Source organism: Acinonyx jubatus, chromosome B4, assembly GCF_027475565.1.
Source record: "Acinonyx jubatus isolate Ajub_Pintada_27869175 chromosome B4, VMU_Ajub_asm_v1.0, whole genome shotgun sequence".
Taxonomy (NCBI): Eukaryota; Metazoa; Chordata; class Mammalia; order Carnivora; family Felidae; genus Acinonyx; species Acinonyx jubatus.
In genome coordinates this window covers 115,449,479-115,477,128 of record NC_069387.1, presented here as the reverse complement: position 1 = coordinate 115,477,128, position 27,650 = coordinate 115,449,479, and the positions used below count along the sequence as shown (strand labels likewise).

The 27,650-nt window shown below is 35.3% G+C and overlaps 1 protein-coding gene and 1 pseudogene across 6 annotated transcripts in view; both read right to left on the bottom strand.

Annotated features, from left to right (window-relative positions):
- Positions 1 to 27,650, bottom strand: part of CFAP54 (cilia and flagella associated protein 54) — a 295,832-nt gene that overhangs the window by 140,148 nt on the left and 128,034 nt on the right. For all 6 annotated transcript variants that reach the window (XM_053226636.1, XM_015070493.3, XM_053226634.1 and 3 more), the window contains 6 exons: positions 22,806 to 22,920; positions 21,711 to 21,811; positions 12,654 to 12,884; positions 10,729 to 10,871; positions 8,539 to 8,720; positions 6,769 to 6,996 (listed from right to left, as the gene is read on the bottom strand). In XM_053226636.1, the coding sequence (XP_053082611.1) occupies positions 6,769 to 6,996; positions 8,539 to 8,720; positions 10,729 to 10,871; positions 12,654 to 12,884; positions 21,711 to 21,811; positions 22,806 to 22,920 (1,000 nt within the window). The remainder of the gene's footprint in view (positions 1 to 6,768; positions 6,997 to 8,538; positions 8,721 to 10,728; positions 10,872 to 12,653; positions 12,885 to 21,710; positions 21,812 to 22,805; positions 22,921 to 27,650) is intronic.
- LOC128316470 (translationally-controlled tumor protein-like) lies at positions 2,288 to 6,736 on the bottom strand (annotated as a pseudogene).

The following is a 27,650-nucleotide window of genomic DNA, read 5'->3' as shown; positions in this document are numbered from 1 at the left end:
ATAGTCTTATGCTTTCTAGTAGTAGTCTACAGCCAGGCTCTATCTTTCTAAGAACACTAGAAGACACTTAGTTTATTTTTTTTTTCAATATATGAAGTTTATTGTCAAACTGGTTTCCATACAACACCCAGTGCTCATCCCAAACGGTGCCCTCCTCAATACCCATCACCCACCCTCCCCTTCCTCCCACCCCCCATCAACCCTCAGTTTGTTCTCCGTTTTTAAGAGTCTCTTATGCTTTGGCTCTCTTCCACTCTAACCTCTTTTTTTGTCCTTCCCCATGGGTTTCTGTTAAGTTTCTCAGGATCCACATAAGAGTGAAACCATATGGTATCTGTCTTTCTCTGTATGGCTTATTTCACTTAGCATCACACTCTCCAGTTCCATCCATGTTGCTACAAAGGGCCATATTTCATTCTTTCTCATTGCCACGTAGTACTCCATTGTGTACATAAACCACAATTTCTTTATCCATTCATCAGGTGATGGACATTTAGGCTCTTTCCATAATTTGGCTATTGTTGAGAGTGCTGCTATAAACATTGGGGTACAAGTGCCCCTATGCATCAGTACTCCTGTATCCCTTGGGTAAATTCCTAGCAGTGCTATTGCTGGGTCATAGGGTAGGTCTATTTTTAATTTTTTGAGGAACCTCCACACTGCTTTCCAGAGAGGCTGCACCAATTTGCATTCCCACCAACAGTGCAAGAGAGTTCCCGTTTCTCCACATCCTCTCCAGCATCTATAGTCTCCTGATTCATTCATTTTGGCCACTCTGACTGGCGTGAGGTGATATCTGAGTGTGGTTTTGATTTGTATTTCCCTGATGAGGAGCGACATTGAGCATCTTTTCATGTGCCTGTTGGCCATCCGGGTGTCTTCTTTAGAGAAGTGTCTATTCATGTTTTCTGCCCATTTCTTCACTGGGTTATTTGTTTTTCGGGTGTGGAGTTTGGTGAGCTCTTTATAGATTTTGGATACTAGCCCTTTGTCCGATATGTCATTTGCAAATATCTTTTCCTATCCCGTTGGTTGCCTTGTTGGTTGTTTCCTTTGCTGTGCAGAAGCTTTTTATCTTCATAAGGTCCCAGTAGTTCATTTTTGCTTTTAATTCCCTTGCCTTTAGGGATGTGTCAAGTAAGAAATTGCTACGGCTGAGGTCAGAGAGGTCTTTTCCTGCTTTTTCCTCTAGGGTTTGGATGGTTTCCTGTCTCACATTCAGGTCCTTTATCCATTTTGAGTTTATTTTTGTGAATGGTGTGAGAAAGTGGTCTAGTTTCAATCTTCTGCATGTTGCTGTCCAGTTCTCCCAGCACCATTTGTTAAAGAGACTGTCTTTTTTCCATTGGATATTCTTTCCTGCTTTGTCAAAGATTAGTTGGGCATACATTTGTGGGTCTAGTTCTGGGGTTTCTATTCTATTCCATTGGTCTATGTGTCTGTTTTTGTGCCAATACCATGCTGTCTTGATGATTACAGCTTTGTAGTAGAGGCTAAAGTCCGGGATTGTGATGCCTCCTGCTTTGGTCTTCTTCTTCAAAATTACTTTGGCTATTTGGGGCCTTTTGTGGTTCCATATGAATTTTAGGATGGCTTGTTCTAGTTTTGAGAAGAATGCTGGTGCAATTTCGATTGGGATTGCATTCAATGTGTAGATAGCTTTGGGTAGTATTGACATTTTGACAATATTTATTCTTCCAATCCATGAGCATGGAATGTTTTTCCATTTCTTTATATCTTCTTCAATTTCCTTCATAAGCTTTCTATAGTTTTCAGTATACAGATCTTTCACATCTTTGGCTTAGGTTTACTCCTAGGTATTTTATGATTCTTGGTGCAATTGTGAATGGGATCAGTTTCTTTATTTGTCTTTCTGTTGCTTCATTATTAGTGTATAAGAATGCAACTGATTTCTGGACATTGATTTTGTATCCTGCAACCTTGCTAAATTCATGTATCAGTTCTAGCAGACTTCTGGTGGAGTCTATCGGATTTTCCATGTATAATATCATGTCATCTGCAAAAAGTGAAAGCTTAACTTCATCTTTGCCAATTTTGATGCCTTTGACTTCCTTTTGTTGTCTGACTGCTGATGCGAGAACTTCCAACGCTATGTTAAACAACAGCGGTGAGAGTGGGCATCCCTGTCGTGTTCCTGATCTCAGGGAAAAAGCTCTCAGGTTTTCCCCATTGAGGATGATGTTGGCTGTGGGCTTTTCATAAATGGCTTTTATGATCTTTAAGTATGTTCCTTCTATCCCGACTTTCTCGAGGATTTTTATTAAGAAAGTTGCTGAATTTTGTCAAAGGCCTTTTCTGCATCGATTGACAGGATCATATGGTTCTTATCTTTCCTTTTATTAATGTGATGTATCACGTTGATTGATTTGCGAATGTTGAACCAGCCCTGCATCCCAGGAATGAATCCCACTTGATCATGGTGATTAATTCTTTTTATATGCTGTTGAATTCGATTTGCTAGTATCTTATTGAGAATTTTTGCATCCATATTCATCAGGGATATTGGCCTGTAGTTCTCTTTTTTTGCTGGGTCTCTGTCTGGTTTAGGAATCAAAGTAATACTGGCTTCATAGAATGAGTCTGGAAGTTTTCCTTCTCTTTCTATTTTTTGGAATAGCTTGAGAAGGATAGGTATTATCCCTGCTTTAAACGTCTGGTAGAACTCCCCTGGGAAGCCATCTGGTCCTGGACTCTTATTTGTTGGGAGATTTTTGATGACTGATTCAATTTCTTCACTGGTTATGGGTCTGTTCAAGCTTTCTATTTCCTCCTGATTGAGTTTTGGAAGCGTGTGGGTGTTTAGGAATTTGTCCATTTCTTCCAGGTTGTCCAGTTTGTTGGCATATAATTTTTCATAGTATTCCCTGATAATTGCTTGTATCTCTGAGAGATTGGTTGTAATAATTCCATTTTCATTCATGATATTATCTATTTGGGTCATCTCCCTTTTCTTTATCAATTTTGTTTATGTTTTCAAAAAACCAACTCTTGGTTTCATTGATCTGCTCTACAGTGTTTTTAGATTCTATATTGTTTATTTCTGCTCTGATCTTTATTATTTCTCTTCTTCTGCTGGATTTAGGCTGAGAAGACACTTCGTTTAAACACACATTAAGAGATATTGTCTCAGGTAAGTTTAAATGCATTTTGTTTTTAGGCAACCTATATGATATGTTTTTTTCTTTAAGAAAAATGACCCCACTCCAAATAAATCAACATCAAAATAAATGAAGAGATCAAGATGACATCACCCAATTGTTTAAGTCCTGGTGTTGTGTGGATGGGTGAAAAGCAGCAGCCAGTTATGATGATGGATGATGGATCCAAAGTAATTGCCATTTTGTTAACATTTTTTCATTTCTAAACCATCTTTAAAGAAAATCATATATGGGGTCACATCATCCTCACGGTAGCCCAGCAGAGCAACCTTGCCATCTGGATTCGTTTTCACCAATAAGAAACCAGTAGTTTTTGAAATTAGCAAAGATGTGTTTGATTTGTCTGCAGCCTCTGTTATAAAAGGTTTTACACTTTCCAGTCTCTGTTCTTCAAGTTTGCCTTACACTGATTTCCTATTATCTACGATGTATTTTTTGTAGGCTTTGTTTGTGAAGCTTCTTTTCTGCTAAGTAATGGTTCCTGACAATATCAATGTCAACAATTACTGTGTTTTCAGGACCTTCACCTTGGGGGCCTTCAGCAGAGTACATTTCCATCAATGATACCTTCTGTCCTACTGACCATCTTCCCCTTCACCTCCAGGCACAGCCCATTCGCAACCTCCTGAATCCTGTAGATGTCAGAGAATATGTCGTCATGGCTGATGAGGTCTGGGTAGATAATCATGATGGTGAGCAGAGAAAGAGGACAGCATCCCTGGCTTAGCAGGAACCCAGAGCTCAGAAAAAGAGCAGTGCAGCTGGAGCAGCACTCAAGGGGAGGGGGCTGGTGGAAAAAGCAATATCAAATTTTGTAAATGCTTTTGCTGTATCCATTTCAATAGCCATATAATTTGTCTCCTTTATCCTATTAATATGGTGAATGACCTTGATTGATCTTTAAATGTTAACCTTACATTTCTGGGATAAACCTACTTGGTCATCATTTGTATAACTGTACATATTATATACCTCATTTGCATATTTTATATATTATTGGGATTGATCTGATAATATTTAATTAAGGATTTTTGTGTCTATGTTCATGGGTGATGTGGTTCATTCATTGCATTTTGAAATACCTGTCAGTGTTAAGCTGGCTTTGTTGCTAAAAAAAATTTGGTATATGATTTATTATTTTGTCCTTATATGTTTGCTAGAATTCTGCAGCAAAATATTCTGTGCATGGAGTTTTCTTTATCTCAAAGTTCCTAATTATGAATTGTTTAATATATTTAGGGCAATTCAATTTTTCTATTGCTTCTTGTATCAGATTTGTTAAGTTCTGCTTTCCAATAAACATGTTCATTTTATCTAAGTTATCAAATCCATTAGTAAAAGTGGATAATAATATTCTCTCATTTTTCTTTTAATATCTATAGGATCTGTAGTTATATCCCTCTTTCATCACTCTTGTCAGTAATTTATGCTTTTCTTTCCTTTTGTTCTTCACTTTTGTTCTTCAATTTTATCCTAGGATTCTGCCAATTTTAATACTTTTCAAAGGATCAATTTATTAACTTTATTAATTTTGTTTTGTTTTATATCTAATTTATTTCTGCTCTTATCTTTTCATTTCTTATTTCATTTGTCTTTTTTACTTACTTTGGATTTAATTTGCTCTTATTTTTCAAGCTCCTATAGGTGCACACTTAGATAACTGATGTTATATCTTTCTCCTTTTCTATTAAATGGCTAAAGTTATTAAGTTCCCTCTAAGCACCAGTTTATTTGCATCCCACAAAATTTGATACGTTACCATCAGTTTGAAATATTTTTAAATTTCTCTTTTGTTTTTTTCTTTGACCCATGGATTATGTAGAACTGTGTGGTTTAATTTCCAGATACTTAAGAGAGTTTTCTTCCTAATTTTTATTAATCTATTCATAAGGTAATGGTCGGAGAACATACTCTTTTAAGATTTTAGCCTTTTAAACTTTAATATGACTTAGTTTTTTACTCTGCATATGATCCACCTTGGTAAGCACACCACATGCACTTGTGCTCTGTTTCCAATCCACCTACATGTGGGTTGCACTTCAATTCTTACACTAACTACCTACCCAGAACTAAGGTCAGACTCCCTACATTTACAGAATCAGTCCTCCACAAAACTGTCCTTACTTCAGATGTTAGCCACAAGTCTCAGGATGCCTGCACTTCTGACTAACAAGCTATAAATTTAGGGGTTTCCATAACCCCTCGGGTTCAATAATTGGCTAGCACTCACTTAAAACACTATACTTGGGATTACAGTTTTATTATAAAAGATACAACTCAGGAACAGCCAAATGAAAGAGGTACCCAGACTGGAAGAGTCCTGGATAAGGAGCTTCCATGCCCTGTCCCCATGGAGTCAGGCTACAAGTGCCTAATACATCAACGCTTTCACCAACCTGGAAGCTCTTCAAGTATACTTTTAATATCTGTTATTAGGAACATATACATTTATGATTAGTGTGTCTTCCTAATTAATTGAGCCTCTTCTCATTATGAAATGTCTCTCATTATCTGTCAAAAGACTCTTTGATTTAAAGGTTATTCTCTCTAATATTATGAAGTCTTACCAGTTTTTTTATACTTACTGCATTCACGGTAATATCTCTTTCCACTGTCTTATTTTCAATCGATTTCTTTACATTCAGAGTACTTCTCCTGTGGTCAACTATACATGTCTTTGTTTTTATCCAACAATCTCTGCCTTTTGACTAGGGTGTTTAAACCACTTACATTTAATATAGTTATTGATATAATTGGGTTAGATTTATTATTTTCTACTTGCTTTCTGTTTGGCCCACATATTTTTGTTCCTCTGTCTCTTTTTTGCTGCCTTCTTTAATTGACCACTGTTTAGTCTTTCATTTCACTGCAATTGATTTTTAGCTATATCTCTTTATCTCTTTTTTGGTAGTTACTCTAAGGATTATTAAATGCATCCTTAACTTATCACATTCTACATAGAGTTAATATTGTACCACTTTATATTTATATAAAATGTAAACAAAAATGACAGTTTAACTTTATTTACTCTCAGTCTTTTGTGCTATTGTTTTCATATATTTTACACCTGGAATTTTATAAACTCCATGATTCAATGTGCTTATATGTTTATTAATTTTCAATGTGTTTAGGTTATATTAGGTTTCCATTTTTTCCATTTCATTTTCATGCTTTAAACCACAGGGTGTAGATTTTAAATTGCTGCAAATTCTATGAGATCTGGCATAATAGAACAAGGAAAGATAAAGCAGTGAAGTAAAGAGAAACTGACAAGCTATTTGATCTCACTTGGAGGCTTTTTCTCTGACAAAAAAAAGTTGCTATGAGGATTAAATGCATTACAGCTTATGCGGAAGTTGAAGCTCAGTAAGTGTCACTTTCTCTTTCCTTTAAAAAATTGAAATTTCAGGCTAAGATATTTGTAATTAACATCAGTATATGCTGTGCATTGTGAACCAAATAATGAGAAGCAAATGAATTATAGAAAAGCCAAGTAAGAACTCAAGGAAAACATTAACTTCCATTTATTCCAAGCTGCATGGTAAAAATTATTTGAGTACAATAAAAATAATTACCCAAATGCCCTTACCTTAATAGAATTGGTATTTTGCAGTTCTATTAACATGTCAATAAGTAATTCTGCTCCCAAATAGAATGGCAAAACACAGGTACAGAGGAAACCATCCTGGCTAACAGGAAATGTTTTATAGAGATCCACTGCTTGTTTAAGAAGTATCTGTAGCTCCTGAGTAAAGTTCCAAAAGGTCCTACAGCTATTCTGAAGCAGAGTCCAATAGCCTCCACGATGAGCAAGAACCTAAGACAAACACAACATTCAAAAGATCCCAAAGTTTCAAAAGTTAGAGATCTCTGAACAACTTCATCTTTCTGCAAAAATAATGTCAATAATAAAAATAACACCATTTATTATGTGTCATTTACATCATTATCTCAGTTAATTCTATCAATAGCTCCTATGAAATAAGTATATACTAGTATTCTACTTAATTTAGAGATAAGGAAACAGAGGCATGGAGCTAACTTGACCAAGGTCACGATCTGCTAAGTGGTCAGCTAGGATTTGCACACCAGGAGTCTGACTCCAATATTCCCATTGTTCTGGGCTCTGGGAATGTGGCAGTGAGCAAGAGTAACTGGGTCTGCCCTTGTGCTACTTCAGTTTCTTAGGGTAGACTGAGACTAGATAAGTAGACAAAAATGTAATTTCAGGGAATAATAAGTATTGTAAAGAAAAATAATGCAGAAATGGGTCAGAATTTGACAAGCATGGGAGGATATGTCCTTTTAGATGGAGTGGTCAGGTTTGCTTAAGGAGGTGACATGAGCAGAGACTTGAATGTTGAGTTGAACAAATCATGTGAAGGTGAGAGTAGGGGTGTTGGGAGGAGGAGAACATTTGAAACCAAGGGAGCAGCAAGTGCAAAGGATGGAGGATGAACCTGAGGGATGAGGAAGGGTCAAGCAAGCTCAATGCTGTCAAGATCACAAAGAGGAGACTGGACTGAACAAGCGCAAGATGAACTGAGTTCCAAGAAGAGAGCAGGACCCAGACCTTCCAGGACCCTGAAGCTGGTGGAAAGGATAAGATGCAATGCTTGTGGTCAAGGGGGTTGATGTGGGCTTACTTCACATTTTTTAAGAAATCACCCTCTCCACAGACAAAATGGGAACTCAAGTATTCCAGAAAGGATAGATTTCCCCTCAATTCTTGAGAGGTTGGAAGCATATGCTATTACTGCTATGAGAAAAAGAAAACTAACTTCTTTATGGCTAATGATTCCAATTCTGAATTTAATAATGCATCATTTAATATTTAAGAAAAAAAAGAGAAAAGTATTTGAGAGAAGACACAACTGGCCTGTAGAAGTGGGGCATCAGGGCCAAGAGTAGGCCTTTCCTGTAGCCTAGAAAGAGTGTTTCCTGTGCTAGAGAGAATAAAGGGGTCTATGGTGTTCTAGGTGGCAGCAAGACTCCAGAGAGGAACAAGTGGTGTCACCAGAGGCCATGTACCAAATATGGCAAGAAAGTGGCACAGGAATATCTGAATATTCATGGAGATTATGTAGACAAGGACAAAGGCTATCTCAGCTCTGAACCAATGGATAACTGATGACTAAAGCAGCTCACCCCGTCACTGACAACTTGACAACGTGTAAATCCTCAGCACTATGGCAGGCAAACCCCAAAAATGACTGACATGAAATTCAGCAAATTTGGTCTCAAAGTTGAAACTAAAATTATGGATAGTAAGTAAACTAATACAATATATCTTACATGCCCAAACTGATGCCCTGAGATTCATGTCTATTACATTAGCAAATTAGAAAGACCACCTTACCATTGCTCTCCTGCAATATAAAAAGATTTTCATAAAATGATCCAATAGACCCAAATTTGCTGCTCGATCCTTTTCTTTAGTACTAAGACCTGACTGAGAGTCTGAGTCATAAACTGTTTGTGTCTTTGACACATTTTCACCACTCATTCTGGAATTAATAAATGTGGAAAATTCTTCAGCATCTACAATACAAAAATAAAGTATAACATTATTGAAAACAGAAAGCTCCAGAAGACATAGGTGATAAACATCAAATCAGTAATTAAGGTAAGAAATGCTATATAAATTTGGAGAAAGCACAAGATTATCATGGACACAGTGAACCAAGAAAAGTTTCTAGAGAAGGAGGCTCTTAGATTAGGTCTTTAAGGGCAGACATGGTTTAGCTATGTGGGAAGACTATGAGGAAGAACATTCTGGGCAAGGGTGATGGCCAAAGGAACAATGCAGAGGCAGGAGTGTCATGTTTTCTGAGGAACCAATAACAGGATCCCACGGTTCCTTAATTTTCTCCTATACAGTCCATTCCCAGAACACATGGCAAGTAGCATCCCCTGGAGCTGGGCAGTGCAGCAACCATGTCCACTCCTTATCCTGTGGGTGTGGTATAAAGACACAAATTTCTCCTACTACAAACCTTCTTTTAAAACTCTGCATTAAAGAACAAATCTCAGGACACCTGGGTGGCTCAGTCGGTTAAGCATCCAACTTTTTTTTTAATGTTTATTTTTGAGAGAGAGAGAGACAGACAGAGACAGAGCATGAGCAGGGTAGGGGCAGAGAAAGACAGAGACACAGAATCTGAAGCAGGTTCCAGGCTCCTAGCTGTCAGCACAGAGCCCAATGTGGTGATCGAACTCACAAACTGCGAGATCATGACCTGAGCTGAAGTCAGATGCTTAACTGACTGAGCCACCCAAGTACTCTGGTTAAGCATCCAACTCTTGATTTGGGGCTCAGGTCATGATTTCACAGTTCATGAGATCAAACCCCACTTCAGGCTCTATGCTGACAGCACGGAGTCTGCTTGGGATTCTCTCTCTGCCCCTCACTTACTTGCGCATGCTCTCTCTCTCTCTCTCTCAAAATAAATAAATAAACTTAAAAAAAAGAAGTCTCAATAGTGGAATATTCTATTGTTGATTCCATGGGAGGTCTTAGGCATAAAAACTCAAGGAGCTGTATATTATAATCTACTTATAAAACTCAGACTCTATGTCGAGGGAATTTACTTTCAAATACCTCAATATTCATAGTATAACATGAAGGTACCAGTTAAATCTCATCTATACCCTAGAAGAAATCAGAAAGCATGTCAAGTACCTCAAATATAAATCAACACTCCTGGGGCAGCTACCCAGCACATGAAGTATCTTAATCAGCAATAAGTACATAATACTTAAAATACCATTAGTAAAAAGCTATACAAGAAGGTCTGTATTAGCATGAAGATACCAGAAATAAATCTTTATTTATGAAGTGAGTGGTATTCAGGATAGGTGATTGTTTAGGAATACTGTCATCACTTGCAGCACCCAGATCAAAAGCCCTGTTCATCTGCATTTCTTCACCTCCCAGGGTGAGTCTCCTGTCACCTGGGCAGATGACAATACTGGTTGATCCTGCCATTCAGATGAATAGTATTGCACTCATCTTGGAGTAAGCTGTCATGGAAGGTGTGAGTCGGAGACCCTAAGGCAAGAGTGGACTGCCCTGAGTACAAAATCAGTACTATAAAACAGCTATGTGAGTGTTTCATGCCTGCTTGCATCAGTATGTTTGGTGGAATTTGTCCTGAAATTTACTTCCCCTAAAATATAACACCTGATAGCAAGACCTCACCTATCTTAACAATCGGAGGCTACCAACATTTAAAAAGAACATTCTATTTGGTGAACAGCCAAATTGGTTTAGGTCAGAACATAACATATATATTTCCAAATTCATATCATGAATCCATAAAAATACAGAAAAATTTTTAAAATTGAGCAAATAAGAACCTCCTACAAAATATCACAACTCAGTTAAAACCCCAGGTCATTGGAAAACGATGTGTGCACCCCTGTGTGTCTGTGGGGTGTGTGTGTTTGTGTGTGTGTGTGTGTGTGTGTGTGTGGGCGCGCATGAGTGTGTTGCATCAGTGAATAAAAACCTAGAGGCAATTTGACAGTATATATTTATTTATTTTACCTGATGGTAAGTTGGCCTTTCTTTTTTTAGCTGTATGAAGGAAATCAAGTATTGCTTTATAGTTTTCTAAAGTCAATTTCACTGTTGGTAATACTGTTCCAGAATTATATAGTGAGAACATATTAGGATCACATGATCGGAAACTGCAGGAGGAAAATATCATTAAGGAAAAAAAAATATATATATATAGATAGATATATATAGATATATATATAACTGAATTGAATCCATCAAATACAATCTACTTTAATTTTTAAAATATTTGTGAGTTAATGCTCCCAAATTTTGGATCATAACATATTCTGGCACTTAACCAAAGCCAAAAAGTTTCCCACTAAATTTTAAAGTTATATAATGTAACTTTGCTCTTAGGGATTTTAACATCAATATCTATTTCCCTGAAAGGGCCCTTGAAAATGGGAATGATGATCTATACTTACTCTAAGGGCTCTGAAATAATAATTTATGTTAAATTAACCTGATTTAAGCAAAACTCAATGAAGATGCTTACTATATAAAGCAATGTGTCCATGATCAATACTATTTTTTTTAAAATAAGGTCTACACAGTAAACAATCCTCCACCATACACACATACATACATACAAAAATACATAGATTCATAAATATGGAGTATGTTTTCATGGTTTTAGTAAAATTGAATTTAGCACCAAGTTACCCTGACACAAATTTGGTCATTGTCTAATTGCTGTGCTATGAAGTACTCATACCCTCTCTCTCTGCCCCTCCCCCACTGGCTCACATGCTCTAGCTCTCTCTCTCTCTCTCTCTCAAAATAAATAAATAAACTTTAAAAAATACCCTTTTACAGTCTGTCACAGTCTTTCCTTCTTCCAATCCATTTGGTATGTTGCTGCCAGAGAAATTTTTTACCATAGCCCTGCGTAAAAATCCTTAATAATCTCCCACTATATATAAATTGAAGTTCCAATTTAATAGACAGTTAAGACCCTCTATGATCTGGTACTGACCTATTTTTTAAATTGTTTCACACCACTCCCTTTAATTTGCTGTAGATTCTGGTCAGACCATTTGGGGTTCTCATCTTGTGTTTCCTACCTAGGCTCTGACTCACGTTCTTCCAACTCACCTGGAATACTTCTTTCTCTGCCTGTCTTGCCTATCCATCATGAACCAGGCCAAGTGGCCCCGCTCCATGCAACCTTTCCTGTCAGTTTCAGGTCAGAGGAAAGCCTCTTTCCCAGGAACAAAGAAGACTTTGTGCATACTTCACCTTCTACCATTATTTATAATTATTCGTTAACACTTGAGAGCTGCCCGACCAGACTCTACCTTGTGTGTCCTGTTCATCTTTGCATGCCCATTGCACCTGTCTCAGTACTTTGAATCTAATAAGTGCTTAGTAGTACTTTTTGAATGACAGACTCTACTCATCTTTTTAATTATGACATAGTATTACATATTATGTATGTATCTTCTATTTTTATCTTTGTTAACACATTAGCCAAAGACACTTAAGAACTCAACAGCATCTTGAATTAATAATAGGAAGTTTACATTTATGAGAAAATACCGTCTGTGCTTATAGAGGCTTAAAATACACTTCAAAATGAAACAGAGATTCGCCTAATAACACCTACTAATAGCTACAGTTATACACTTAATATTAAATTTCTCTTGAAATTATGCTTTCTCCTTTACTGAAAGCTATACTGACAAATATATACAAGCTACAGGCAGATTAGTACTTCCCAACTGCTTATATCCAGAACTTGTTTAGGAAAGATCCTGAGACAAAAATTAAGTAATATACCAATGATCAGTAAAGAGAGAAGCACTCTGTCAACCTCTGTAAAGTATTATCTACATCGGAGTCCTGAACATACAAATAAAATTCATGTTCATAAGATTAAAGGAGTTTCATTCACTGATATCATTCTATACCTGACCACTGGGTGTGAAGTGCCAAATTTCATCTTCGTTCGTTCCGCTAGTTTCGTTAAAAGCAGGGAGAAGTGTGCACTTGCCAGATACAGGTTCATCTGAGCTCTCCAGGGCATCTCCTCAAGAAATAGTTGATGGAACCTCTTCCTTTTCACAAAATTTAATATTATAGGATTCAAGTTCTCCACCAGGGATCGATAGGCAAGTTTTCTAACATCAGTTCTCTTATTTCTGCCAAGGGAGAAACATATTTTGAAATTACACAAACTTACAGATAAGAAATAACGAAGAATGATTCCAATTTGTACAAAATGCATCAAGAAGTCATTTGATTGCCCTTATGCAAATTTTTCTGGCTTAGCCATCATTTCCTTAGAGCTAATAATGTGAAATAGGGCAGCAGAGAAGGCACAAAGATAAACAAGAAGGATGAAGACACTACATATTGCCTTCCATTCTTTCTGATGCCGATGTCCTAAGCTCAAACCAAATGGCTTTTCTTTTCCATAACTGAAAGGCTACTGAGATTAGACAATTAAATTATAAGACAATGTTCATATTCATCCCCTAACTTCAATATTAAACAAGAAAATCTCTGTATTGTTCCTTAAGGAAAAAAAAATGGAGCAAAATTTTTTCCACAACTAGACTACAGCAGAAATAAAGTGTCAATCAACTATAAACAAAATGACTTCATAAATCCATATTCAATATGCTCTGGAAAAAACTACTATTTCAAAATGTAGCTAATAGTTCATATCGTAAACATAACATATATTCAATTTTTTAAAATTATTCCTATCAAAATCTCAAAGTAGTCCCACTATTTTTATAGTTGCATAATTGTTTATATGGCATGACTTCAAAGTACTTCTCTATCTGAACATAAGGGTTCAACAAAGGGAAACAAAAGTAATATAAAAACAGGGAGGGGACAAAACAGAAGAGATTCATAAATATGGAGCACAAACAGGGTTACTGGAGGGGTGGTGGGAGGGGGGATGGGATAAATGGGTAAGGGGGACTAAGGAATCTACTCCTGAAATCATTGTTGCACTATATGCTAACTAATTTGGATGTAAATTTTTAAAAATTAAAAAATAAAATTAAATATATTTTAATGTTTATTCATTTTTGAGAGAGAGAGAGAGAGAGAGAGAGCAAGTGGGGTGGGAGCAGAGAAAGAGAGAGACACAGAATCTGAAGCAAGCTCCAGGCTCCAAGCTGTCAGCACACAGTCCAACACGGGGCTCGAACTCGCAAGCTGTATATCATGACCTGAGCCCAAGTCGGACGTCTAACCAACTGAGCCACCCAGGCGCCCCTCTTTTTTTTTTAATGTTGACAACATTGCTGCCCCATTGATCAGTGGATTCTATCTGATTTATACTGAAGAAAGGGAAAAAATTCTCAGTTGGTAAGTGAAAGTGTCTTGTTCAGTTTAATAGATGTTGTGCCTGAATCTGACACAACACACACACATGCACACACACATGAAAAAAAAAAACAAGCTGGATGGAAGGAAGGAAGGTAGGTAGATATGCTGCTGCACCAGAGGCACAGACATTTTCATGGAGAAAGGAAGGAAGGAAACAATCTTTTAACAGGTAGTATTTACATTATCATTCAGTGCTAAATATTTTGTATTTTGTTAATGATTTCCTTTTAATCTAAGGGTGTTTTTTTTTTTTTTTGAGCTTCTTGTGTTGTTTGGATGTCTTAGTGATATTATTTGGTTTCCAAACAAATGGGAATGTTTTAAATAACTCTACCTTGAAAATAAAACTCTAATTTCCAAAATAAAAATCAATCTTGTTCCTGTATGAGGAAATCAAGTCTCCTCAAAATGTCTAGGAGAGTTTGACAGGACTGGCTGCATCTTCCCTGCACTGAGGGTGAGAGAGTCCAGCAAGAGAAGAGGGGAGTCTTCCTCTATGTATCTTGTCAAGGCAAGAACACACTCCAATGGCCTGGAAGAGAGGCAGAGCCAGCCCAGAGGGTACAGCATGCTTCTTCTTTTACCACGTGAGCAGTTCCTAACATTAAGGGCACTCCACAACCAGCTCTGTCTCTATGAGCCACAGATATGAGCAGACCCAGCAGCCAGAGAGGAAGCTCAGGAAGGACAGTCAGCATAAATAAACACTCAGTGACATGGAACCATAAGAGGAAGGCGATGGAAACCCGAAATAGGAAAACATTAGAGAATCCAGACACTGTCAGTTGTGTAGTCGAGCTTTAGCAAATGAGTTAATACACTGACACCAGTGGAAATAGGATTCAGGATTCATACCATTATAAAAAAGAGTTACAATTAGGAAAAGAGAAAACACTGGAAAACATCCTGTAGCGTGGAACTGAAACTGGACCTATCAGTGTGAATTTATAGTTTTAGACAGATACATAGGTCTAGTTAGGTGGACATATATATTTCCCAGTTCTTTCTGCTGAAAGGGCCTAGAAGCACAGATACATCAGGAGCCACTAAAAGGAATCAACTGATTCCAGGACCGGGGCAGGAAAGTACAAGATGAACATCTTGTGGTAAATCAGAGGAAGCTCAAAAACATGATGGGGACATGTCAAAAAGATTAAGGAGCCAGGCTGAAAGGGCTCCTGCTGGCCAAATTTGGAACAATTTGAGACTCAAAATAAATAATGATGCTAATTTGATAAAGGGTATTCACAAAAAATAAACCTACCACAAATACCATTCTTAATAACAAAATGTTGAAAGCTTGAAAGCTTTTACTCTGAAACAGAATCAGACAAAGATGCCCACTAATACCATTTCTTTCAGCATTGAAATAGCAGGCTTAGTGAGAACAATAAGCAAGAAAAAGGCAGTGGGGGCAGGGAGAGTGTAAGGATTGAAAATAAAGGAATAAAACAGTTGGCAATCATAGACAGTATGATTATATATTTATGAAACCCAAAATAAACTACAGATAAAGTATTACAATTAATCAGCAAATTTATTAAGCCCATGGAAGACAAAGTCAATATATTAAAAAAAAAATTCTATTTCTACATATCAGCAACAAACAATTAAAAATGAAATTCTAAAAAGATATTTCTAGTAACTTAAAAAAATACCTAGGAATTAACCAAAGCAAAGATGTGCAAGACACTTTCTATTTTCACAGAAAATAAAAATTATAAGGATAATTTTAAACTATATAGAACTAAATGAGAATAAAAACACTACCATATACTAAAAATTGGAAGATACAGCTAAAATAGTGATTAGAAGGAAATGTGTTAGTCTTCAATGATCATGCTTTCTGATTCAAAGCAATCCCTACCAAATTTCCAACATGGTGTTTTTTTTTTTAATTTTTAAATTAACAATGTAATTTCCATTTTCCCCCAGGAATTACTTCTAAATGCCTATTTAAGTTTTTTAAATGCATAGAATCATTTTTACTCTATCTTTTCAAAAATTGGTCTCTAATGTGTCTGATTATAGTAATGTGGTTTGTATGAGTACAATGCTTGAAATTTATTGAGACTTGCCTTATAGCCAATACTGTAAATGTTCTATATGTGCTTTAAAAAATAAATGCTTTTTTAAAAAATCCTCTAAAAAATAAGCATTTTCCAGTTGTTAGTTATCTGTGACCTTTTTTTCTCCTAAATTTAGAATGAAGTTGTCAATTTCTGCCAAAATACTACCAAAATTAAATGAGGTAAGCATTCCACATCTGTATGTACTCGTAGTGAAATGTTGGTTCAGGTCTTTTGCTCATTTTCTTTTCTTAAGATTTTATTTTTAAGTGTCTTTTGATCATTTTCTAATTGGACTGTTTATTTTTATTATTCTTTTGAATTTTGAGAGGTCTTTATATATTCCAGATATAAGGTCTTTCTTGGAGACGAGCTTTGCAAATACTTCATCCCAAGTGTATATAGCTTGTCCTTTCATCCTTTTCATAGAGTCTTTTACTAAGCAAAAGTTTTAAATTTTGATGAGGCCTGAGGTTGTATGGTAAACATATGTTTAGTTTTATAAGAAATCCCATAGTGTTTTCCAGAGTGGCTGAATCTTTTTACATTCCCACCAGCAGTGTATTAATGACCTAGGTTTTCCTCATGATTGCCAGTATTTAGTGTTATCACTGTTTTTTATTTTTGCCATTAAAATAGGTTTTAATGATATCTGTGGCTTTAATTTGTGTTTCTCTAATGGCTAATGATATTGATCATCTTTTTATGTGTTTATTTGTCATCTATATATAAGTAAAACTTTATTTGTTCACAACATGATTGTCCACACAGAAAGCCTACATCTATGAATAAATTATCAAGTAGTATTGAAGACAGTTGTTTACAAATCAAATTATATTCCTATACAAAAGAATAAAAGCATTCAGAAATGTAATTTTAAAACACTGTTTACACTAATACCAAAAAGCATTTATCTGACATAGCTAATGAAAGATGTATGGCATCTTTATGGAAAATATCATAAAAATTTACTGAAATATATTAAATAAGACCTAGGTATGTGGTCTGTATACTAATAGAAAAAATCAATATTGGGAGAAAAAAAATTCCCAAACCCATCTGTATATTCAAACCTATCTCTATCAATATCATGAGTTTTTTGTATTACTTGACAAGTTATTCCAAACTACTCTGTGGAAGAATATCCAAGACTTCTTCAATATTGTGATATTGGCCCATGAATAGATAAACAGACTAAAGGATAGAAAAGAGAGCTCAACACTACATATATGAAAACTTGCTAAATGACAAAAGTGACAGTGATGGCAGAATAGACTATTCAATAAATGGCTAATAACAACTACTCAATAAATGAGACTAGACACTTGGGTACCTGTACCCAAACTACAAAAGATGGGGAAGGAGATTCTTCCTTTCACGATTCACAAAAATAAATTACAGTTAGATGAAACTTCTAAATGTGAAAATCTAAAATTTAAATTCACAGTGAAAATACCTTTACTACCTTGTTCAAAAACAATAAAGAGAAATGTTGACACATTTGACTCCATCAACAATTATAACTTTTGATTTAAAAAAGAAAACTTTTAGGATGCCTGGTGGGTCAGTCTGTTAAGCATCCAACTCTTGATTTCAGCTCAGGTCATGATCTCACAGTTTGTGAGAGCAAGCCCCACATCAAGCTCTGCACTGATGTGCACAAAGCCTGCAATTCTCTCTTACTCACTCTCTCTGCCCCTCCCCAGCTCACACTCATAGTCTCTGTCTCTGTCTCTCTTTCTCTGTTGCAATAAATAAATAAACATTTTAAAATAAGAAAAAAGAAAACTTTTAACATGTAAATAGATAAGCCAAAAACTGAGAAAAGCATTAGTATCCAAATTTCTAAAAATAAATGAGAAAACAACAAGTTTTTAAATGTACAAAGGATCTAAACAAGCAGCCTTGAGAACAGAAAAACCCCAGGATCTAATTAAAACATGAAAAGACTCCTAATCTCATTAGTAAACAAAGAAATTAAAATGAAAATAACAATGAGATAAATTTTCACAATTCAACAATCCACAAAAATTTGAAAATGTGATAATAACACCAACTGTTGGTAAAGACATTGAATACTGGAAACCTGACACACCACTGATGAAAATTTAAGAGCAACTTAGCAATATCTAGTAATGTGAAAGATGTTCATATCTTGGGAACTGTACTCCTATGTATTTACCCCAGAAACTCTCAACATTTGCATACAAGAGCTTTGTACAAGAATGACCTTTGCACTACTGTTTACATCAGGGAAAACTTGGGAAACAATTTAAATATCCATTTACAGGATACGAAATAAATGAATTTTTATTTATTCATGCAATGGAATACTCTACAGTAGTAAAATGAGTAACTAGACATATATAATCAACGTTAAAAATCTCAAAAATGTAGTATTGAGGGAAAGGAGCAAAATGGCAAAGCAAATTGTAAAAAAGTACTACACATTATTTAGGAGTATATACGTATTCAATTGAAGTACAAAATGGGGTGCCTGGGTAGCTCAGTTGGTTAAGCGTCTGACTTTGGCTCAGGTCATGATCTCGCAGTGTGTGAGTTCTGTGCTGACAGCCTGGAGCCTGCTTCAGATACTGTGTCCCCCCTCTCTCTTTGCCCCACCCCTGCTTATACTCTGTCTCTCTCTGTCTTTCAAAAATGAATAAACATTTTAAAAAAACATTCAATTGAAGTATTAAGTCACTTGTGATAAGCATGATAAATGACAATTTTGGTTAGTATTACTTCTGGTTTTTACAAGGGACAAAAATGCATTCCAAAAAGGATGCATGAGACTTTCAACTGTGTTTCAAAGTTTTATATTTTAAACTGCATATAAAAAACTGTACATGTTTTTTGTTATATTATTTTCTATGCTCATCTAAAATATGTCATCTTTCAGGTCATGTTAGTGGGGTATTGGGAAACTTTTCAATTAGCAATAATTGCTTCTTAGATAAACCTCATTGGCTATGATATTACCACTGCCTGATGGAGAGTTTCGAGCAACAGTCATCAAGGATACTCACTGGGCTTCAGAAAAGAAATCATCAGTGAGACTCTTCACAGAGATAAGAGTTAAAATAGAATCAGTGAGAGATGAAGAATACAATAAACGAGACTGGAAACAAGTTTGACACAAGGAACAGCAGGTTGGAAAAGCAGAGGAATGAATTAGTGCCCTACAATATAAAATAATGGAAAATAATGAAGTTGAACAAAGAGAGAAAGAAGAACTATGCAACATGAGAATAGATTTAGGGAACTCAGTGACTCAAATGTAATAACATTCATATTATAGGAGTCTCAGAAGAAGATGAAAGAGAAAGGCAGGCAGAAAATTATTCTAAGAAATAACAGAAAACTTCCTAATCTGAAGAAGGAAGAGACATCCAGATCCAGGAGGCACAGATAACTCCCATTGAAATCAACAAAAGCAGTCCAACACCAAGACATATTACAATTACATTTGCAAAAATATAGTGATAAAGAAAAAAATCTTAAAAGCAGCAGGATAAAAGAAGTCCTTAACTTACAAGGGAAAACCCCTAAGGCTAGCTGGAGATTTCTCAACAGAAAGTTGGCAAGTCAGAAGGGAGTGGCATGATATATTTAAAGTGCCAAGCGGGAAAACTCTGCAGCCAAGAATACTCTATCCAGCAAGGCTATCATTCAGAATAGAAGGAGAAATAAAGAGTTTCCCAGACAAACAAAAACTAAAGGAGTTCATGACCACTAAACCAGCCCTGTAAGAAATATTAAAGGTGACTCTCTGAGAGGGAAAGAAAGACCAAAAGTGACAAAGACGAAAAAGGAAACAGAAAATCTCCAGAGACAATAACAAAACAAGTAATAAAATGGCACTAAATACATACCTATCAATAATTACTTTGATTGTAAATGGACTAAAGACCCATCTATATGCTGCCTATAAGACACTCACTTTAGACCTAAAGACACCTGCAGATTAAAAGTGAAGGCGGAGAAACATTTATCATGAAAATGGATGTCAAAAGAAAGTCGAAGTAGCGATACTTGTATCAGACAAGCTAGACTTTTTTGTTCTTTTTTTGTTTTTACCCTGCTTTGGTATTAGGGTAGTACTGGCCTCATGGAATGATTTTGAATGTGTTCCTCCTATTCCATTATTTGTAAGATTTTGATAAAGATTGTCATTACTTATTTTTTTTTAATGTTTGGTAGAACTTAGCAATGAAACCAAGTAGTATTGGGCTTTTCTGTTCCGGGATATTTTTTATTCTTAATTCAATTTTCATTCTTGTTGTTGGGCTAAGAATATTTCTTACTTCTTAGATTCAAGATTCATGATTCAGAGTTTTGGTAACTTGTTTTTTTTTTAGGAATTATCGGGTTTTTTTCCAAGTTATCTGATTTGTTAGTATACAATTGTTTATAGTAATCTGTTATCACACTATGCATTTTTTGTAGTTATTTGTTCTATTGTTTTCTCTTCCATTTCTCATTTTGGTTTTTGAGTCTTTTTTTTTTCTTAGTTAATGCAGTTAAAGCATTGCCAATTTTGTTTATTGTTTGGAAAAACTGGTCATTACTTTCAATGTTATGTTATTGTTATTCTGGTCTCTATTTTATTTATTTATGACTTTTCTTTGTTATTTCTTTCCTCTACTAAATTTCAGTAAAGTTTCTTCTTTTTTAGTTCCTTGTGGTATAATGTTAAGTTGTTTCCTTGCACTTTTTTTCTTAATGTAAGCATTTATAGCATTAAAAATGTCATAATTTAAATTTTTCTTTAATGTTTATATATTTTTGAGAGACAGAGACAGAATGTGAGTGGGGGAGGGGCAGAGAGAGAGAGAAAGACACAGAATCCGAAAAGGCTCCAGGCTCTGAGCTGTCAGCACAGAGACTGACATGGGGCTCGAACTCACAAGCCGTGAGATCATGACCTGAGCCGAAGTTGGACACTCAACCGACTGAGCCTCCCAGGTGCCCCAAAAATGTCATAATTTAAATAAAGAAAATAAAGGAACAGTCAAACAGATAGTAGGCAAATACCAACAAAAACAAAGTGAGAGTGGTTCTATTATGCATATGTTGCTCTTAAGATCCAAATTACTAAATAAAGAAGGACATTTTATATATATAATGACAGTACGATATATAAAGAATATATAAGAATCATAAGTTCATACTCATAAAAATAGATGATAAACATTTCATCATGATAAGTTTTATGGTTTCAGTTTTATGAACAAGAACATCAAGCCCACTAATAATTAAAAGTAATTTACCAATCAGGTTCTTGACCACCCTACCTAAACTACTACCTCCACCCAAGGCCAGTTACTCTAGGCATATCATCCTGTTCATTTATTTTATAAAACTTATCAGAATGTTAAATTGTCTTGTTTATTTGTGTGTTCACTTATTTAGTGTGTTCCTATCATTAATATGTAAGTTCCCCAAGGGCCGTGATCTTATCTATCTAGTCTACCAGTGTATCCCCAATGCCCAAAATAATGCCAACCACATAGTAAACATTTATGGAATTAATTAATCAATTAATACCTTTCATGTTCCATCATTTCAGCAATAGATGGATTTTTAGAAAAGAATTCTCTTAGAGTTTCCTTTCTTTTACTTCTTTTTCTTGGCATCATATCTATAGTCTTAATAAAGGAGATAACAAAAATGTTACAAATTAAATCTAAACTATGAACACAATATTATAATTTATTCATACTCTAATGTTTATCTCTTGACAATGAAATACAGTGATATCTTTATAACTTTCAATTAAAATTACTATCAAAAGAAACAAAACAATATATGACTATAAAAATATCCACATGGAGAGGAGCCTAGCTGGCTCAGTTGGTTAATTGTCCAACTTCAGCTCAGGTCATGATCTCACAGCTTATGAGTTTGAGCCCCATGTCGGACTCTGTACTGACAGCTCAGAGCCTGGAGCCTGCTTTGGATTCTGTGTCTCCCTCTCTCTGCCCCTCTCATGCTCACATTCTGTCTCTCTCTCAAAAATAAAGAAACATTAAAAATTTTTAAAAATATCCACATGGGGGGTGCCTGGGTGGCTCAGTCGGTTGAGCATCCGACTTTGGCTCAGGTCATGATCTCGCAGTCTGTGAGCCCGAGCCCCGTGTCGGGCTCTGTGCTGACAGCTCAGAGCCTGGAGCCTCCTTCAGCTTCTGTGTCTCCCTCTCTCTCTGCCCCTCCCCCTCTCATGCTCTGTCTCTCTCTCTCTCTCTCTCTCTGTCAAAAATAAATAAGCATAAAAATTTTTTTTAAAAATATCCATATGGTAACTTAAGAATTATAATGTATTATATAATAATAATATTGTGTATTGGTATTTCCTTCTGTTTCTTTTTTTTTTTCCTCTTAAGAAAGAGAGAGCAGGGGAGGGACAGAGGAAAAGGGAGAGAGAAAGAATCTTAAGTAGGCTCTATACCCAGCATGGAGCCCAATGCAGGGCTTGATCTCATGAGGATGAGATCACAATCTAAGCCAAAATAAGAATCGGGCACTTAACCAATTGAGCTACCCACGCACCCCTATTTCATATTATAATAAATACAATGCAGCCAATCATTTCTAGATACATGAATCTCTTAATTTCATTAACTTAAAATTCAAAACTCTTACTCTTCCAATCTCCATTACTGCAGCTTTGAACTTCTTCAAAGGTTTGCCTGTCTTTTTACACAAAATATTGTCTTTATATTTTGTTCTTTTAATTCCAAGTAGGGATTCATTCCTCCTAATACAAAAATAAAAAGTCAGTTAAAAGGATCTGTAAGAATTTACAAAATTATCCCAAAGCAATAAATCTTTAATGAATGTTGTCACTGAAATCGTATGAGAAGAACGTCCAAAACTGTTTGTGTCTCATGCATAAATTAGACTGTGATATTCCTGATCATCAATGAATAACTGCCCTCTCGAAAGAGCAAAATGTAATCCATACCATAACATGTGATGAGAGCTGATGTATGACATAGAAGAAACAGAATTGAACTGAAAATAAAACAACATGAACACATCCCTTTAAAACTGAAAAGATAACTACATAAGAGTTTCCCTGGACAAGCTATCTTGCTACCAACAGATTTCAGTCTCTTTGGTTCCATCATGTCAAGGCTCTTAGCTGTTATCATGTTCTGAATACCAACAGGTGCTAAGCATTTTATGTGACTATGAAAACTTATCCCCTCCTCCAATGACTTGTAGAAGTTCTTAACCTCATTTTTTCAATCTGCCATGGGCCCCTAAGGTAATCCAGGCCCTTCCAGCACTGTGAAGTCTCTCATTATCCCTCCTTCTATTGATACTTATCATCTACTGTCCCTGAAATTTCTATTTTTTCTAAAATTTATATTTCTTTGGGTAGGTATTTGCTAATTCCAGCAAAACCCTGCTATCACATGATAAATGAGATCCAAAAACTTAAAATTGAATAAAATGTAAGGCTAATGAAATGGAAGGCTAATGAAATGACTGGGTGAGTCTGGATAACTAGTTATAGGAGTTGGGGTTTCAAATTCACCTTGGTCCCAATGGCTGTTGGCCACTTATTTCAATTTTAATGATGATCCTGGATCCTATGGTTGGTTGGGACTCCAGCCCAGCTGCAGCAGTTCCAAGAGTCCCCCAGTTAGTTGGCATTCATTTTGGCAAATGTTTTGTCTCCATCAACTAGGAAGCTTGGACCAGTGACCACTGGGGACTTGGGGAACCACCCTGTGCAACTTGCATCTGGAGACTGGTTGCCTGCTATTTTCCAAGCAGGTTGGTCTCTTCTCTATCCCCTGCCTCACCCACCCTCCAGAATGCTTGACCTGGTTTCTGTTACTGCAGAAAGATACAGGAAGGAGAGAAGGTCATGGATATACACTTGCCATCTTCCAATTTTCTCAACATTCGCCTCCATGCTCTGCAGAATTCTCACCCACTGAATCAATTAAACTCTTCCCACTTTCTGACCTCTTCAAAGAATGCTTCCTCCTAGCTTTTTATTTTGTTTATGGTATGTTATGAAAAATGGGATTTTTAAATTTTTATGTAGTGTTATTGATCTTTGATTTCATGGCTTATTCATTATTTTAATTACTTGTATCAACACCTGTTTCTGACTAAAAACATTGAATCCTAATGTCTGTCTGCCTATAATTTCAAAAACAGAACTCTGTTATACTTTATCTGATAATACAAATCTCTCTTTTGCTCTTTTTTATTTTTCAAATATATTTCATTATTCTAGGTCATTCCATAAAATGAATTTTATTAGAATTACATTAAACCAATAAATTAATTTGAAGATAATAGAAATTAAAGTAGTCCATCTGTCCATCAAGTAATGTACTCTGTCTCTCCATTTATTCAAGTCATTTTTAAAAATATCCCTTAGTGAAAATGTTTGATCTTCTTTTATTAGCCTAAGTCTCCTCACAAATCCTGATAAATTTAATCCCGTGCTTCATAGAAATGGGATCATTTTTCCATTATACTGTCTAGTTGATATAGGAGAGCTATTGGCTTTGCATCTAGCTATCCTATGGAATTCTCTAATTAGTTCTGATAGTTACTGGTTAATTAGCTTAAGTTTTAAAAAATAATTATTTGCAAATAGCAATCACTTTATCTCCTTTTCAGAGTACTTCACTGAAGAATTCATTTGACAAGCATTTTGGAGACCCTATTTTGTGATAATCACATCAATTCTAATCTTAAATTCTATTTCTTATTTAATGCTTTGGCAAGAACTTTCACAACAATGTTAAATGATAGAAGGAATAAGTTTCCTTGTTAAAAAGCTAATTTGAACAAAAAATATTCTTCTACACCTAATTTGCCAGGAATGGTTGTTGAATTTCACCACATGGCTTTTTAGAGTATGCTAAAGTTTCCTCTGACTACCAATAATAATTACATTTGCAGATTTCCTACTATATTTATATTGAGAATAAGATCTACATTTTCAATGCTGAATTTATAAGCTAGTACTTTACGAATTTTTGTTTCTATATACTACTGATTTAGAATTGACTATTTTTAAAATTCTTTTTATAAAGCTGCTATCAGAGACTGGTGTGATAAATTTAGTAGGAAACTTTAAACCCATGTGCTGAAATAGCTTTATGTAAAGTAAAAATTATCTGTTCCTTTAAAATATGAAAGAAGTAGCCTAAAAAAATCTGAACTATTCAATTTTTTACTATTTCAATCAATTCTTATTTAAAAAATTCCAGATTATCATCATTTTCAATTAGAAATTTCTAATTTATTCATATTAAATTGTATATGCTATTATCTAATGGTTGTTTAACTGCTTCCAAATGTATGATTATTACCTCTGTGGATTACTTGTATTTCACTTTCTCTTATTGTAGTGGCTGGAAATTTGCCTAATTTATTCTTATCTTCAAAGAACTAGTTCTAGTAGTTACCAATTAAATGATTTTGAAACCATTATTTAATTTCAACTTTTATTTTTATTTTCTTTTTTTTGCTTTCTTAGATTTATTTCATTTTTCTAATTGCTTGAGTTCAATGAAAGTTCATTTGATTTTATTTTTAATTTTTAGTAATAGAGGCTTCTAAAGCTAAAAATTTCTCTATTTTGAGTACATTTGATGTTAGGGTTTCTCATTATCATTAACTTTCAAAAGTATACTTTCAGTTAGATTTCTTGTTTGATCCCATAATTACATATGCCAGTATTTTTTTTATAAAATTTCAGTTTTAGGGGCACCTGGGTGGCTCAGTCTGTTTAAGCGTCCAACTTGGGCTCAGGTCATGATCTTACAGCTCGTTGAGTTCGAGTCCTACATCAGGCTCTGTGCTGCCAGCTCAGAGCCTGGAGCCTGCTTCAGATTCTGTGTCTCCCTCTCTCTTTGCCCCTCCCCCATTCGCACTCTGTCTCTCTCTCTCTCTTTCTTAAGAATAAATTAACGTTAAAAATTTTCAGTTTTATTATACTGTAAAACTATGTGGTCTTTACAAATTTTACTCTAGGTTATCTATTGAGCCTTATTCTGCAACTTAAATATTACTTTTTAAATATTACTTTTTTAAAAAAATTACTTATTAAAAAATATTACTTTTTAAAAAATTAATGAGTGCTTTAAAAGGTGTTTAGTCTCGATTGGCTATATATATTAAATTAATCTTACTAATTATATGCATGTTCTGTGTTCTTTTTATTTCTTTCTAAAGTAGCATGTTCAACTCTCTCAATATTATTATATTTCTGTCAAATCAATCTTGTCTTCTCAGCAGTTACTTCCATATACATTGATTTTTTTTTTAATATAGAACATGAAAATTCATGGGGGCCTGAGTGGCTCAGTTGATTAAGTGTTGGACTCTTGATTTTGGCTCAGGTGGTCGTGGGATCTGCCCATTTTGGGCTCTGTGCTGGCAGCTTAGAGCCTGCTTAGAATTCTCCCTCTCACTCTCTCTCTGCCCCTCCCCACTCATGTTCACTTTCTCTTTCTCTCTCAAAATAAATAGATAACATTAAAAAAAAAAAAGAACATGAAAATTTATGAAATACCTTTCCATTGTCATTTATAAGCATGATTGGTAGAATCACCCACTTTGAATGTGAAAAGGTACAATTAAAAATAAGTAACACAGAGATTATTCTTTTTTCTTTTTGAAAGAGTTTCCTTTTTATTTTTTTTTATTTTTGAGAGAGAGAGAGAGCACACATAAGTGGGGGAAAGGGACAGAGAAAGAGAGAGAATCTTATTAGGCTCCACACTCAGCGAAGAGCCCCCAACATGGGGCTCAATCCCACGATCCTGGGATCATGACCTGAGCTGAAATCAAGGGTCAGACTGAAATCTAGGGTCAGATGCTCAACTGACTGAGCCACACTGGTGCCCTGAATTATTCTCTAAAATATTACTGGTACAATTGATAAGCTGGGGGGGGGGGTGGAGAACCTGAAGTTTAATCTAAATCCCCACACCAAAATAAATTCCACATGGATTAAAAGATTAAATATAAATCATGAAACCATAAAATTGGAAGAAAACACAGCTGCACATTTTTCTGTTGCAGAAAATCTTTTTTGTGCAAAACTATGCTAAGCATATGAACATAAAAAGAAAATAGGTATTACTATCCAGGTAGAAATCAAAGTTTTGCATCTGTTCCTCCTCTATATTCCCTGAGTTGGAGAAGAACATCCTAAAACATCTGCTCAGACTTGAAAATTGAAATCATTATGAATTTAGTCACACTGCTCAATCTCCAACCTTGAGTCTTTTGTTACACCAGTGGTCAATGATTCTAAGCCACTTACTCTGTTTTCCTCTTTCAAAATATCTACTATTCTTAGGTTGGACCCCCACAATCAGCCCTCCAAATTTCACCATACACCAAGTGTCTTCTGATTCTCTTTGGTATTAAAAATGTTATTTGTAGCTTCCAAACTTCTAATTTCAGCTCTGATTTTTTTTTAATTTAATAGAACTTTCTGAC